Consider the following 15,727-nt stretch of genomic DNA (forward strand, 5'->3'; position numbering starts at 1 on the left):
CTATTCTCTTTCACTCCGTCCATTTAATTCAAGGAGATTTGCCTACCTCCTTTAGTAATACAGAAAGAGCAGACCTTGGGTGGTTCTTTCTGAAGGGAAAGGTATTCCTCTAGAGCAGGGATCAGCAAACTTTCTGATGGAACTTTTTTAGGCACTGTTGTCCAAGAGGAAAAAATGGAGGATATCAGGTAACTACTTCTATAATGACAGAAAACACACTTCCACAAAAGTTTTGACAAAATTAAAAATATGTAACAATTTAAGTGTGTAATCTTTTCTAATGCAGGTATACTAATGAGAAGAATGAGATTCTTTTCTAGGGGATAACATCTTGCTTAATTGGTGTTCATAATTAGTATTCTCTCCTACAAAGCCTTTCCTTGCATCTCTGAAACGGTGATCTTCTTTCCTGGGAACTCACTGAAATATGTTGCGTGCATCTCTCTCTCTTTTTGTTAAAGTTTATTTTATTTTATTTTTTAAATTTATTTAGGCTGCGTCAGGTCTTAGTTGTGTCATGTGGGATATTTCGTTGTGGCGTGTGGGCTCCAGGGTGCGTGGGCTCTGTAGTTTGCAGCACGTGGGCTCTCTCGTTGAGGCGCACGAGCTCAGAAGTTGTGGCGCATGGGCTTAGTTGCCCTACGGCACGTGGGATCTTTGTTCCTCGACCAGGGATCACACCCGCATCCCCTGCATTGGAAGGCAGATTCTTTACCACTGGAAAGAAGTCCCTTTTTTTTAAAGTTTTTAAAAATAATTTTTAGTAAATTTACAAAGTTGTGAAATCATCACCATAATTCAGTTTTAGAATATTTTCATCACCCCAATAAGATCATTCTTAACTATTTACAGTTAATTATCATTCCCACTTCTAGTAACAGGAGGCCACTTTCTCTCTATTATATTTGCGTTTTCTGAACATTTCACATAAATATGATCATACAATGTATAGTCTTTGTGTCTGGCTCCTTTCTCTTAGCATAATGTATTTGAGGTTCATGTTGTAGCGTGTATCAATACTTAACTCCTTTTCATTGCTGATTAATATTCGGCTGTACAGATATATCACATTTTGTTTATCCATTCCACTAATTGATTGAAATTTGGATTGTTTCCAGTTTTTGGCTTTTATGCATAATGCTGCTTTGAACATCCACGAGGAAGCCTTTGTGTGGACATGTGTTTTCATTTCTCTTGGATGAATGCATAGAAGTGGAATTGCTGGGGCATATAGTAAATTTATGTTTAAGATTTATTTATTTATTTATTTATTTTTTTGCGGTACATGGGCCTCTCACTGCTGTGGCCTCTCCCGTTGCAGAGCACAGGCTCTGGACACGCAGGCTCAGCGGCCACGGCTCATGGGCCCAGCCACTCCGTGGCATGTGGGATCCTCCTGGACCGGGGTATGAACTCGTATCCCCTGCATTGGCAGGCGGACTCTCTACCACTGCGCCACCAGGGAAGCCCTATGTTAAAGATTTTAAGAAACTGCTGAACTGTTTATTTTCCAAAGTGGCTGCACTATTTTACATTCTCACCAGCAATGTATGAGGGTCCTCATTTCTCCACCTCCTTGCCAACACGTATTACTGTCTGTTTGAGTGTAGTCATTTTAGAGAGTGTGAAATAACATCTCATTGCCATTTTAATTCACATTTTGCTAATGACTAATGTGAGCATCTTCTCATGTGCTTACCAGACATTTGTATTAACATTTCTTCTTTGGTGAAATATCTAATCATTTCTTTGGCTCATTTTTAAGTTGGGTTGTTTTCTACTTGAGTTGTAAGAGTTCTTTGTATCTTCTGGATACGAGACCTTTATCAGATGTATGATTTGCAAATATTTTCTCCCAGTCTCTAATATGTCTTTTTATTCTCATGAGAATGTCTTTTGAAGCACAAGGTTTTTTTTTTTTTTTTGCGGTATGCGGGCCTCTCACTGTTGTGGCCTCTCCCGTTGCGGAGCACAAGCTCCGGACGCGCAGGCGCAGCGGCCATGGCTCACGGGCCCAGCTGCTCCGCGGCATGTGGGATCTTCCCGGACCGGGGTACGAACCTGTGTCCCCTGCGTCGGCAGGCGGACTCTCAACCACTGCGCCACCAGGGAAGCCCGAGGCACAAGGTTTTTAAATTTTTGAAGTCCAGTTACCATTTTTTTCCTTTGTGGATTATGCTTCTGGTGTTGTATCTGAGAGATCTTTTTTAAACCCAAAGTCTTGAAGATTTTCTCCTATGTTTTTTCTAAAAGCTTTCTAGACTTTTAGCTCTGACATTTAGGTCTCTGACCCATTATGAGTTGATTTTTGTATATATCGTGAGGTAGGGATATAAGTTCATCTTTTCGCATGTGGTTATATAATCATCCCAGCACCATTTGTTGAAAAGACTCTCCTTTCGCTCTTGAATTACCTCGGCACCCTGCACCTCTCTTTTGGCCCTTATCTGTCTTCCTTGTGTTGGATAATTTTTCAGTGGGGAAAGAGGTTAACAACTCCGCCTCCAGGGTAAAACTTTCTGAGATAGAATTCCAGCCAAACTACTGTGTGTGATTATTGACTACTTACTTAACCTATCTAGTAGCTTCAGTCTCCTCATCTATAGAATGGATAATTATATTTACAATCACTAGGGTTATTGTAAAGATTAAATGAGTAAATAAGTGAACAGATTCAGAACAGTGAGTAGCATATTGTAAAGCACTTGATGTAAACGTTAGTCTTCTTTTGAAGAATAACCTCTTAAAAAATAACCATTTAAAAATATAATACTGTCCTGTATAAAAATAGGTGGTAGGTAGGATCTGGCCTGCAGGTCATATTTTGTCAGCCCCTGATCTAGAGTTGAATAATATTGTTTTGTCTTTCTGGAGTTGAGCAACATTGTTTTGTGCCCATTGTTTTTAATTTTCAGAAATGTGTGTGTGTGGTTTCATTTTTTTTTTAAAGGTGAAGGTCTGGAGAAGGGAGGGAGCAGATAGGAATGTCACTGGGTCTGTCACTGACTGAGGGGAGGTGTTCCCCCCTCCCCCCAGTTTGGTCACCTCTAAGTCAGGTGACCTGGCCATCTATATTCCCCTTTCCTGGTACACTTTCCCTGTTTCTCTATTCTCCTTTTCTGGGTTTTAGATTCCCAAAGAAAGGAATGAAAACATTTGGTCTGCTGTGTCAACATCTTGGGGACACTTGGTATCTGTGACTCTCCTCCCTTTACCTCTCATAATATCGATTACTGTCTCTTTCCCTTGTGTCACCCAGATCCTGAAAGGCGTGCTGGAGGGCGCTTCCCACATCCTTCCTGTGCTCCGGGTCCTGAGCAGTCTCCTCTCCAGCTGCGGTGACTCTGTTCCCTTGTACTCCTTCTGCCGTGAGGCAGGGCTCCCCCAGCTCCTGCTCAGCCTCCTCCGACACAGCCAGGAGAGCAGCAGTATCCAGCAGGTAAGCGCTGCGCCAGGAGCCTCTCAAGACTTACCAGAATTTCTTCTCTTTGGATTTCTTTTCTTTGAACTGCCATCTCTATTTGGCCCAACTTGCTTTTCTTTTCTTCTCCTCCTCTCTAGCTAGTAGATCATGAATTGCCTTCCAAGGCCAGGCAGGTAATGTCATCAGTGAAGCAGACTGTGTGTGACTATATGAATCAGTGGGAATGTGAGAAACTGAGATTTCGTGCTCGGTCGGAACGGGGCATCCTCTCCTCAGCGCCGGCTCACTGTTGCTAGGTGGGAATGTGGGCTCAGTGGTGCCAGATCCTGCAGTTTTCCAAGAAAAGCTAGAAATCCAGATTTTTATGTGCAATTTCGCAATATTTAGAGCACTGTATTTTGAAAGGTACAATCCTAGGCTTTACCGGCCTGATTTTATAGAGCAGGGTACTGAAATTCAGAGATTAACTAACTCACACACGGGCGGTGCCTTGTCAGTGGTCATGGAGATGATAAGCGGGAGAGCTAGGAGTGAGTCTCAGTGTCCACGTCCCTGTGCTGTGTCCCGACGCAGCTGAGCTGAGAGGCCGGAATGCAGGAATGTTTAATGTGGCCAAGGCTTGGCGGCTGGAAGCTGCACTCTGCTGATGAGTGTTAGTCTTGAGAGTTTTTAAGGAATTTAGAAAAGAATTTGAGCTCTTTTGAAAAATGGAACCTCCTAAACTCCAAAATGCTGTTCAGGCCCAAACAAGATACATTTTCTGGCTGTTTACAGCCCGTCGGCCGCCACTGTTACCTCTGGATCTCCTCTCTCTGTCCAAACTCTCTCTTCTCTCTGTCCCTTTCTGTTTGCTCAGCCGAACTGGATATCTGACACCCTTTTCCCTTAGTCTTTGTTTCCATCCCCTACATTGCCCTAACTCTCTGTCCTCTTCCCTGGCAGCAATGTTGGTATGGGACCTTCTTACGGGACCTGATGGCTGTGATTCAGGCCTACTTTGCCTGCACCTTCAATCTGGAGAGGAGCCAGACAGGTGACAGGTGGGATGAGAGGCAGTTTTGCTCTGTTGGCCAGTTTGGCTTCAGTTTCTACCCCCATTTCTTCCCATCCCCATTAGGAAGAGGCTAAGTAAGGAGAAGCCATGATTTGTGCCAGGTTTAGGGGTCAGCTGAGTGACCTCTTAGAGTCCACCTAGTCCTCTTAAGGACCCCGAGACACCTCCAAGTTTGCCCACGGAATTTCAGGTTCTAAGGGTTAGCAGTCACACTAAATGGAAGGCTCAGGGTGTGAATAAGCTAGAGAAAATGACAAAGAGGCCTGGAGGTATGTATGTGAGACTGTGTGTGTGTGTGAGGGGAGAGGGGAGAGAGCACTCTGATGTGTTCCTTTGCAGAGATTCTCCTACCTGCCCTGAACTGACCCATTCACAGCATGTGGGCTTTTAGTAGAGAGATGAGAAGAAACCACGGACTCATTTTTTCCTAGCCTACAGGTATTTCAGGAGGCTGCCAACCTATTTCTGGAGCTCTTGGGGAAACTACTGGCCCAACCAGAAGACTCCGAGCAGACTTTGCGGAAGGACAGCCTTATGGTAATCTGCTCCCCCTTTCAGATTTCTGTCTGTGGTTTTCCCTGTGTCTCTCCCATCCTCTTTTTTATGGCTCTGTAGGGTTAGATCGAGGTAATACAACAAATGTTTGTTGAATGCCAGCTATGTGCCATATGCCATCTGAGTAAGAGAAAGTCCCCATCTTCAAGGGATCAGGGCTAGTCTAATAGGAGAGATGTGATCAAGGACAACAGTGTGAAAAGTACATTAGAACTTCATGTAAAATGCCGAAGCACCACTGGAGAAGACTAACGCTACTTGGAGGGTCATAGAAGAAATCGTTTTTTTTTTTCTTTTGGACCCGCCACGCAGCATGTGGGATCTTAGTTCACTGACCAGGGATTGAACCCACGCCCCCTGCAGTGGAAGCACGGGGTCTTAACCACTGGACCTCCAGGGAAGTCCCTAAGGGTCATAGAAGAAATCTTGAAGGAAATAATCTCTGCTAGGATTTGAAGAATGCACAGAAGTTTGCCAGGTGGATGAGGCAGGAAAGTAGGGAGGACATTCCGGGTAGAAAGAGCAACCTATATTAAAGCCCAGAGGCATTAAGCAGTGTGGCCTATTTTAGGGAACCACAAATAGAAGTATTTCTTCTTGAATAGACTTACAGATCAGCTAGTATTCCCAACCTTGTTTGTTCTACAGACTAGTAACCTTTGTCGGTTCTCTCTCCTGGACTCTGGAGGTGAGGGATGGGAAGGGAGGCTTGAAAGAGAAAATAGTTGAGTTCTGACTGATCTCAGAGGAGACGGAGAGAAACATGTTCAAGGAAGGAAACAATTGCCTGGTCGTTGTTCAGACTAGAAACTGGGAGCACAGATCTGGGCTACATTCCTACTTCCAGCTAGCAGCTAGCAGTCCATTCAGTCTCTTCTCTTCTGTTGTTTTTTTTTTTAAAGAAGATGTTGGGGGTAGGAGTTTATTAATTAATTTATTTATTTTTGCTGTGTTGGGTCTTTGTTTCTGTGCGAGGGCTTTCTCTAGTTGTGGCAAGCGGGGGCCACTCTTCATCGCGGTACGCGGGCCTCTCAACATCGCGGCCTCTCTTGTTGCGGAGCACAGGCTCCAGATGCGCAGGCTCAGTAGTTGTGGCTCACGGGCCTAGTTGCTCTGCAGCATGTGGGATCCTCCCAGACCAGGGCTCGAACCCACGTCCCCTGCATTAGCAGGCAGATTCTCAACCACTGCACCACCAGAGAAGCCCTTTTTAAAAAAAATTAAAAATAAATTTATTTACTTATTTATTTTTGGCTGCATTGGGTCTTCATTGCTGCACACGGGCTTTCTCTAGTTGTGGTGAGTGGGGGCTACTCTTCCTTGCGGTGCGTGGGCTTCTCATTGCGGTGGCTTCTCTTGTTGCGGAGCATGGGCTCTAGAGAGCAGGCTCAGTTGCTGTGGCGCACGGGCTTAGTTGCTCCCCAGCATGTGGGATCTTCCCGGACCATGGCTCGAACCCGTGTCCCCTGCATTGGCAGGCGGATTCTCAACCACTGCGCCACCAGGGAAGCCCAGTCTTTTCTCAGAATTCTGAGAGCCCATTTTAACATCCTTCACCCTTTCCGGTCAGGAAGCTTTTAACATCTAACGTAAATTTTGGCCAGTAGTGACTCACATTATTGGTCAGCACTTCTCATATGTCATTGTGCACTGAGTAGCTTGGGAGTTTGGAATAAATTCCCCACCTCTCGAAATTCTGAATCAATAAGACTGGGTTGAGAAGGACCCATGAATCCCCAGGAATTCTTATACTCAGGGTCCACAGATAATACTTTGAGAAACATCATCTAGGGAGCAGCTGATCAGAATAAAAGGATTGACACCTAAAATTCCTGTCCTTGAAATGTGAAGGCAGTTATACTGCACTTTCTTTGTGAGGAATACTTAGAGTCCATCAGTTGGTCCCCCTGGGTTTTTCTCCTCCTTTCTCAGGTTCTCCAGGAACTCCTGCTCCTTATCCTAAGTCCAGTCAGTTTTCTCATGTGCCTGCTGTTAACCCTGCCTTATCTCCCTTAGTGCTTTACTGTTCTGTGTGAAGCCATGGATGGGAACAGCTGGACCATCTCCCGAGCTTTCTACTCCAGCCTGATGACCACACAGCAGGCTGTGTTGGACGGGCTCCTTCATGGCTTGACAGTTCCACAGTTCCCTTTCCACAGCCCCCCAGGTAACTGGAATGGGAAGGTAAGGTTCTCTCGACCTACTTGTCGAGTAGGTCCAGCTCTGCTCTTTCTCCTGCCATTACCTAGAATAGACCTGGCATTTAGTGAGTGTTAAGTAACTATAAACTGAGGGAAAGAATGGGGAATCTGAAACACCCAACACCTTCCTGCATTCTTTGCCTTTCTCGTAGGAGCCCCCGAGGTGAGCCAGCCGCTTCGGGAGCAGAGTGGGGATCTGCCTGGAGCCATCGCCTCGGCACTGGCAGCCTTATGCACTGCTCCTGTGGGGCTGCCTGGCTGCGGGGAAGCCAAGGAGCAGGTCTGAGCTACGGTTTTTTTGTTCCTGTCCTCCCTGTTGCCAGAATAGGGGAGGCTGGCCCAGCTTTTCAGAAAGGCAGAGAAATAAGCTTTTATGCCTCCCTTTACTCAGTACTTCCAGAAACAGATGCCCCCACTAGATTTGGGCCACTTGTAGAACTTGATGTAGCCAAAATCCCAGAGCCCTTGGCCAGCTGATTAGAGAGCTCAGTGACAAACTGCCCATGTGGTGGGGTAGCTGATCTGAAGCCACCAGTGATGCTTCCTCAAGGGTTCAAGATTCAGATTTCCTGCTCCCTTTTGGCTAGCAACACTTGCCTCTGTACCTGCCTGCAGTGGGACTTAACTAGGCCTTGCCTTTTGGTTCTCCACTGGCCATGAAGACTGTGAATGGAATGGGGGCTGAGGTTCCTGGTGAATCTGGGGAAGAGTGGCTAGCAAGGGGTTAAGAGTCCTGATTAGTTGGAGATATGAGAGGAATGGGATTGGAATAATGGGAATGGGATTGAGTCTTCAGGTACGTCTCTACAGATCTCTCGGCATTTGGCAAACCAGCTCACTGAAGACAGCAACCAACTGAGGTCATCCCTCATCTCTGGCCTGCAGCATCCCATCCTGTGCCTACACCTTCTCAAGGTACTGCCTGCCCATTAACTCTTGGCCTTTCAGACTTCTTTTTCACCCCAAGGACTAAGAGAGAGAGAAAGAGACACTGAGAGAAATGAGAGACACCCCCCCACCCCTTGGAGGACCCCTTTCTGCTTGTAAAACTGTTCAGCTGAGATGGCCCTACTGTCAGCCAGTCCTCAGTAGAACCAAGAAGTGTCCACATCTCACATTCTTTCAGCAAGAGGCCGAAGTGGCCTGAATTTCTCTAATATCCCTAGTTGTGGATACTAGATCTGTCGAGAGGCTAGCCTGCTGTCAGCTGAGCCTTTCAATTTAGGAGCCCAGGGGCTGCTCTGCCTCCCTTACAGACTCCTTCCTACTCCCTTTAGGTTCTCTACTCCTGCTGCCACGTCAGTAAGCCCCTGTGCCGTCTTCTAGGGCAAGAGCCTCTGGCCTTGGAGTCACTGTGGAAGTTGGTCCAGGGCAAGGTAGGCCAGCAGCACGAGTGGGCATCTCTTGGGGGCTCCACCATCTCAATCAGAGGAGCCTCTGTTATCTCGGGTTTCCTTTGTAGGTAAAGGTAGTGGATTGGGAAGAGTCTGCTGAAGTGACACTGTACCTCCTCTCCCTTCTTGTCCTTCACCTCCAAGATCTGCCTTCTGGGTGAGTCATAAAGCAGGGTCTCTCCACTGAAATCTTCCACCCACATAGCTCACCCAGACATGGATTGTGGGGAGTGACACCCTACGGCCTATCCTTAGAAGGGATTGGGACAGAGAGTGTGAGGGTTTCTGTACAAAGAAGAGACCTAGATTCCCACCAACTTTGTGCCTTGGAGGTGGACATGCAGCCTAGGTGGAGAGTGCCATCCAAGGGAGAGAGCAGGCCACGCAGCAGCCTTGATGTATCTCTTTATTCCAGAATGGAGAAGCTAGGCAGTGAGGTTGCTACTGTCTTTACCCATTCACACGTCGTCTCTCTTGTGGTGAGTTTTCACCCTTCATCTTCCTCCACTTTTCACCCTATCATCCCACCCTTCTGCAAGCAGGAGAGTCATTTCCTAATTTGCAGCTGTTTGTGAGGCATTCTTCTGGACCAGGACAGAGAAATAAATCCTCTCTGCCTGTCCCGAGGACCATTCAGATGCGGACATTCCTCCGCCTTGTCTAACTCTCCGCAGAGCGCGGCAGCCTGTCTGTTGGGACAGCTTGGTCAGCAAGGGGTGACTTTTGACGTCCAGCCTGCGGAGTGGATTGCAGCTGCCACACATGCCCTGTCCGCCCCTGCGGAGGTGAGCTCTACCAGGGAATGCCGACATGCGTTTTCTCTGAGTCAAATAAGGTCTGCGTTCAGGGAGAAAGACCGAAATGCCAGCAAGCCTAGAGTAAACTAAGGAGTGTGAGAGAATCAAGGCGTCTTTCCTGTCCTATCTTTCTGCCCTTGGATAATAGATCCCTCTGAGCCCAGACTGTCAGGGCTTTAGGTTTGTTGTTAACTTGCAGGACCTCTGAAGGGGGAGGGGGAGGCATCGTGTGTGTGTGTGTGTGTGTGTGTGTGTGTGTGTGTGTGTCTCTCTCTCTCTCTCTCTCTCTCTCTCTCACACACACACACACACACACTCTGGCACTTGCCTCCTGAAGGATCTCCCCTCCAGCCTCTCTCCTCTGCAGTCCATTTTCTTCACTGCCACCAAAGTAAGCTTTCTTAAAGGAAAACCTGCCCATTTGTTCAACCAGTAATTATTTCACACATAAATATAGTGGTGAGTACCAGGCACTATTCTCGGCTCTGAGAATACAGTAGTGAAAGGAGAGACAAAAAAATCTTGCCCATGTGGAGCTTGTGTAAGTCCTCAGTGGCTTCCCACGCTTTCTGGATTAATATCTGAATTGGTTAGCAGGCTACTCAAAGCTCATCTGGTCCCTCTGGGCTCTCTGATCCTGCTCCACCAAAGAGTTAACATTTCCAAAGTTCACTGTGCTCTCTCACGACCTGCCTTTATGGAAGCTATGACCTCTCCCTTCCTCGTCTGCCTTTATGGAAGCTATGACCTCTCCCTTCCTCGTCTCCCTTTTTTATTTTTAAATTTTATTTATTTATTTATTTATTTATTTATTTAACATCTTTATTGGAGTATAATTGCTTTATAATGGTGTGTTAGTTTCTGCTTTATAACAAAGTGAATCAGTTATACAGATACATATGTCCCCATATCTCTTCCCTCTTGCATCTTCCTCCCTCCCCCTCATCTCCCTTTTAAACTTTTAATCCCATCAGTTTCCTACCTCCAGGAGGCAGAGTTAGCACTCTCAACTGTGTCCCCTTCCCTCTCCACAGCCCTCCCTCACAGCCTCTCATGTAGCAAGCATCTTCCTAAGCTGTAATGGTTTGTCTGGCTGCTTACTTTACTGACTGTGTGTCTTTAGGACAGAGTTAGTCATTGAACAACCAGGCAGGAGCCAAGACTCCTAAGTCCAAAAGAACTCTCCCTGCTACACCAGGCTGAAGAAGAACTCCCTCTGCCTGACTTGGAGTTGGGAGCACAGGCCTGTGTGGTCACCTCACCCCTCTCAGATCTGCTCTCTTCCCACCTCTCTCCGGCAGGTCCGGCTGACCCCGCCGGGTGGCTATGGGTTCTATGATGGCCTCCTCATCCTTCTGCTGCAGCTGCTCACCCAGGTACAGCTGCATCCTAGGACGGATGGGAAGTGAGGAGAGCTGCTTTGGGGAGCCACTGGCCAATAGGAAGGAAGAAGCAACACAGTCACCTCTCCTCTCAAACTGCCTGTGATGGCCTTAAATTGGGCCCATCTGCCATCAGTACAGACCCTTTAAGGGGCACCATTCAGCTCCATCCCTTGGGATTCAGTGGGAAGAAAGCTGTAATTCCCTGGTTTCCAGTAGACATACACATGGGTTGAGAGGTCAGGGGTTAAGATGTGATAAGCGAGGGAACTGGGACAACAGGGAAATCCTAGGTGGGAAAACAGAAGGAATTATTTCCGGGACTCCTCTTCCTCGTAGGTCAGGGACAAGAGTAGAAAAAGGCATTTTGACTCCTGTCTTGGACCTCCTCGTTTACCCTCATTCAATTTTGTCTCTAGCAAGGGAAGGGTAATCCAGTAAGCGTCGTGGCTAGCTCAGAAATGTGGACTGTTCTGTGGCACCGCTTCTCCATGGTGCTGAGGCTCCCTGAGGAGGCATCTGTACAGGAAGAGGAGCTGTCACTGTCCAGTCCACAAAGCCTGGAGCCAGACTGGACACTGATCTCACCCCAAGGTATCTTTCCAACAGCACGGCCCCTTTTGTCGGGCCAGTGTGTGTTGATTCCTCTTCAAGAGGAAACAGCCTGGAACTGGGTTAGCCCATGGAGATGGCTACTGCTGCTGCTGTCTGGGGAGAGGATGGCAGAGTCTATGCTGGAGCTGCTCAAGGACGGGGAAGGGACTGAACAGCTGGCAGCCCTGAGAGCCTTGGGGACGCAGGGGCATCCTGACCTCTTGCCTGCTCTACTGGGTCTCCATTCTTGGTGTTTCCAGGCATGGCAGCCCTGCTGAGCCTGGCCATGGCCACCTTTACCCAGGAACCCCAGTTATGCCTGAGCCACCTGTCTCAGCGTGGAAGTATCCTCATGTCCACCCTGAAGCATCTGCTTTCGCCCAGCTTCCTGCATCAACTGACCCAGGCGTGAGTTGGAGCTAGAGGAGGGAGACCAGAAAATTCAACGTTGGCTGTTGAGGGTAGGAGGAGGGGAAGGCAGGAGAGAAAGAGCTGACAGCTTGAGCTGTGAGGCAAGAAATGGGATTACTGAGGTTGGGGAAGGAGAGATGGACTAGGGAATTTGAGAAGAGTCGGGGGAAGAAAGCTAAAGGGTGGGTGCAGCAGACTGAGTATATCCTTCCACTCTCCCCTCCTTAGGCCTCAAGGGCCTGAGTTTCTCCCCATCGTGGTGCTCTCTGTCTGCCAGCTCCTCTGCTTCCCCTTCGCCCTGGATGTGGACGCTGACCTCCTTGAAGGTGTCTTGGCTGACCTCACAGACTCAGAAGTCACAGCCCACCTGCTGCAGGTACTGGGGAAGCTACCCAGGCAGGAAGGTGGAAGAGGAAGGTGGCCCAACCTTGTGTACTCAAATTCACTTCCCGACAGCTCCGGGGCTCTCCCAGGCCCCTGTAGGAGTACAGCACCTGGCTTGGTCTGAGAGTTGAGTGGAGAAAACATTCGGGCCTGAACAGAGGCATGTGGTTGGAGCTGGGCTGATGCCTCTTCTCTCCATCAGTCTAATACCTGGATTCGCTTGGAGCCCAGTGAGGCGGATATCTCAGTCTAGGCCCTGGAGACTCAGCTCCTCAGCTGGGAATCACTTCCTTGGAAATTGTTGGCATTAAGCAGTGAGCGGGTCTCGAAAGCAGAGAGACTAAGTCCTTGCAGAGAAAGGCATGGACTTGGGAAGGACCTGTTCTCCTGGGCTCCACGTTGTGTCTCACGTGCAGTGCTGTGGCTCAGGTCTTCCGGCTCTCTGTGATATTCTCACCAGAGTTTGGCTTTTCTGTCTCCCAGACTGTGGGCTCCGTCTCGTTACCTAGCTGCAGTGTATTCTCCCTCTCCCTGAGCTCTTTTGCCTGCACCCCTCCCCCTTCTCCAGGTCTGCCGCCACCATCTTCCACTGACACAAGCCGAGCTGCCCATCGGTCTGCTCACACTCCTGGCCCTCTCGGAGCCCCCCTCTCTCAACCAGTTTGTGAGCACAGTAGCCTCCTGCCCTACAACCACCATCTCATTCCTCTCAGCTGCCCTCCTGGGTGACCAGCCACTGCTGACCTCTGACCTTCTCTCCCTCCTGGCCCACACCGCCCGGGTACTGTCTCCCAGCCATTTGTCCTTTATCCAAGAACTCCTGGCTGGCCCCGATGAATCCTATCGGCCCCTGCGCAGCCTCCTGGGCCACCCAGAGAATTCTGTGCGGGCCCGTACTTACAGGCTCCTGGGACACTTGTTCCAGCACAGCGGAGCCCTGCGCGGGGCCCTGCAGAGCCAGCTAGGACTACTCAACCTTCTGCTGCTGGGGCTTGGAGACAAGGACCCTGCTGTGCGGCACAGTGCCAGCTTTGCTGTGGGCAATGCAGCCTACCAAGCTGGTCCCCTGGGGCCTGCCCTGGCAGCCGCGGTGCCCGGTATGACCCAGCTGCTTGGAGATCCTCAGGCTGGTATCCGGCGCAATGCCGCATCAGCTCTGGGCAACTTGGGGCCTGAGGGTTTGGGGGACAAGCTGTTACAGTGCCAAGTACCCCAGCGGCTCCTAGAGGTGGCGTGTGGAGACCCCCAACTAAACGTGAAGGAGGCTGCCCTCATTGCCCTCCGGAGCCTCCGACAGGAGCCTTGCATCCATCAGGTACACCTGAGGGGACTGAGGAATCACCATGATGGGGCTGGTTTTCACAACATTTTTCTGAGATAGTCTTTAAGGAATTGGGACATCTAGAAACCCAAGCTGTATCCTTCTCTGGGAGCAGGAAACCCAGGGGCCGTGACTTGGTCATGAGTTTTTCATCTAACATTTCGTACCTGGAGAAGGGAGGGGACCTGGAAGAGGGCTCTATTGGGCTAGGAGATGCCTGGGATCTCAAGGACCAGTGTTTCTTCTGGAGGCTGTGCAGGAGGGAGGTGAGGGAAGACTAGACGTTGAGGTATAGAATGGTTTCATTCTGAGGGCCACAAAGGTGCTAACTATCTTTTTTAGCACTTACCATGTGAAAAGTACCATGCTAAGCATTTTACCTTTATTATCTGTTTTAAGCTTTGCTTCTCATTTTGCAGGCAATGAAACTGAGGCACAAAGAATTTAATAACTTGTCCAAGTTACAAAGCTAATATGTAGGTTTGGACTTTTGAACTCAAGAGTCTAAAGTCCAGAGCCCATGCTGTTTTGTTTTTTTTTTTTTTTTCCTTTGGCTGTGCCACATGGCATGCGGGATCTTAGTTTCCTGACCAGGGATTGAACCTGTGGCCCCTGCAGTGAAAGCATGGAGTCTTAACCATTGGACCACCAGGGAAGTTCCTAGAGTCCATGTTCTTAACCACTGCTTTACTCTGTTTTTTCTTTTTTCTGCTCAATTCTCAGTATATAAACAGCCCAATGGAAAAATCATACATCTACCTATGATAAAGCTAAACCTCCAAATTATAATAGTTCAATGTGGTAGCATTGGGTGGTTCATGCAGAAGAGAAGTTTTGACAGGATGGTTGTGATATATATTAGAGTTTTTTTGCAATCTGTGTGGGGAAATAATAAAAGGGATTCTTGGTGGTAAGGAGGTCCAGACCTACTGGTCTAGATCCACAGCTGGGAGTCTCACCTTTTGTCTTACTTTTACTGCTGCATTTATTACCTCTTCCTGGGGACAAGTGCATGGGTCCTTTGGTGCCTTGGTTTCGTGGTCTGTAACCAAAGAGAATGGAAATAGACCTCTGGTCCTGGTGATTCCTGTCTCCAAGGTCTGTCTTTTCCCACACAACCTATTTTGAGTCCCCAAGAGCTCATTTTCTTTTTCTTCCTTTTCTAGAGTGGGAATTGCTGGGCCAAATCACAGTCCTCTGCATGTCATGTTCTATCATCTCTCTTTATCCCACAGGTGCTGGTGTCCCTGGGTGCCAGTGAGAAATTAGCCTTGCTCTCTCTGGGGAATCAGTTACTGCCACATAGCAGTCCCAGGCCGGCCTCTGCCAAACACTGCAGGAAACTCATTCACCTCTTGAGGCCAACCCACAATACATGACCCCAGATTCCTGGGGTCCAGCCTCCAACCTTCATTGCCCTACTGTTGCCAACCCTTCCTTTTTCTGCTCTACAAGCCACCAACTCAACCAAGAGCTAAAGAGACTGAAAGAGATAAGCTGCCAATCAACTGATTTGAGAACGAGAACCTAGAAGAGGTTTATGTATAAAGCTCCTTCTTTCCCCTAGATTCAGGATGATTTCAGCCAGTAAACTTCACTGTTGTTGGTGCCAGAGGAGATTCCTTTCTTCTCTACATCAGGGGGTCTTTTCTCCAATAATGTGGCTTTAAACCCAAGGGACATGCCTTCTGGACCTTAGGGATACACCTTCTACCTGAGAGGTCTCTTCCTTTCTGGAGCTCCTGAAATCTTCCCAGCAGGTTCTTGTTTTAGATGCAGTGGTCCCAGGACAGTGATGAAGACAGAGCTTGCCTCTAGGGGATAGCCTGCTATGGGGATAAATGCCATCAGTCCCTGGTATGGAGGGCTCCCCAGCCTGTAGCCCCCATTCCCATCCATTGGTGGGGGTGGGAGTGTACCTTTTCTTTCTTCCTTCCTTCCTGCCTTCCCTTCCCTTTCCTCCCTTCCTTCTTTCCTTCCCTCCCTCCCTCCCTCCCTCCCTCTCTGCTTCCTTTTTACTTTTTTTTTTTTTTTTTTTTAACCCTACTTGGAGCTGCCAGGGTAAAGAGTTGAGAGGTTCAGCTCTTTTAGCTGATGTGTGATGCTGGAAGCACTGGTTTTCTGTTCACAGAAGATCCTGGTTTGGGAGCTTTTCTTGCCTTCCAGCTTCCTCCATCCCAGATGAGCTGCATGTGGTCACCTACTTCCAA

General features: G+C 48.4%; 1 protein-coding gene across 2 annotated transcripts in view; it reads left to right on the forward strand.

The window, feature by feature from the left end:
- The window catches only part of STK36 (serine/threonine kinase 36), a 28,057-nt gene extending 12,928 nt beyond the window's left edge, over positions 1–15,129 (forward strand). Inside the window, exons 12-27 of one of the 2 annotated variants that reach the window (XM_067026883.1) lie at positions 3,260–3,439; positions 4,367–4,464; positions 4,910–5,015; positions 7,050–7,200; positions 7,387–7,514; positions 8,045–8,149; positions 8,512–8,610; positions 8,697–8,785; positions 9,044–9,107; positions 9,303–9,413; positions 10,727–10,801; positions 11,227–11,401; positions 11,662–11,809; positions 12,041–12,188; positions 12,765–13,511; positions 14,753–15,129. In XM_067026883.1, coding sequence (XP_066882984.1) covers positions 3,260–3,439; positions 4,367–4,464; positions 4,910–5,015; positions 7,050–7,200; positions 7,387–7,514; positions 8,045–8,149; positions 8,512–8,610; positions 8,697–8,785; positions 9,044–9,107; positions 9,303–9,413; positions 10,727–10,801; positions 11,227–11,401; positions 11,662–11,809; positions 12,041–12,188; positions 12,765–13,511; positions 14,753–14,896 — 2,568 coding nt within the window. In that variant the 3' untranslated portion in view covers positions 14,897–15,129. The remainder of the gene's footprint in view (positions 1–3,259; positions 3,440–4,366; positions 4,465–4,909; positions 5,016–7,049; positions 7,201–7,386; positions 7,515–8,044; positions 8,150–8,511; positions 8,611–8,696; positions 8,786–9,043; positions 9,108–9,302; positions 9,414–10,726; positions 10,802–11,226; positions 11,402–11,661; positions 11,810–12,040; positions 12,189–12,764; positions 13,512–14,752) is intronic. The other variant, XM_067026884.1, reaches the window with a different exon arrangement.
- Positions 15,130–15,727: the final 598 nt, after the last annotated feature.

This window comes from Kogia breviceps, chromosome 2 (assembly GCF_026419965.1).
Source record: "Kogia breviceps isolate mKogBre1 chromosome 2, mKogBre1 haplotype 1, whole genome shotgun sequence".
NCBI classification, from domain to species: domain Eukaryota; kingdom Metazoa; phylum Chordata; class Mammalia; order Artiodactyla; family Physeteridae; genus Kogia; species Kogia breviceps.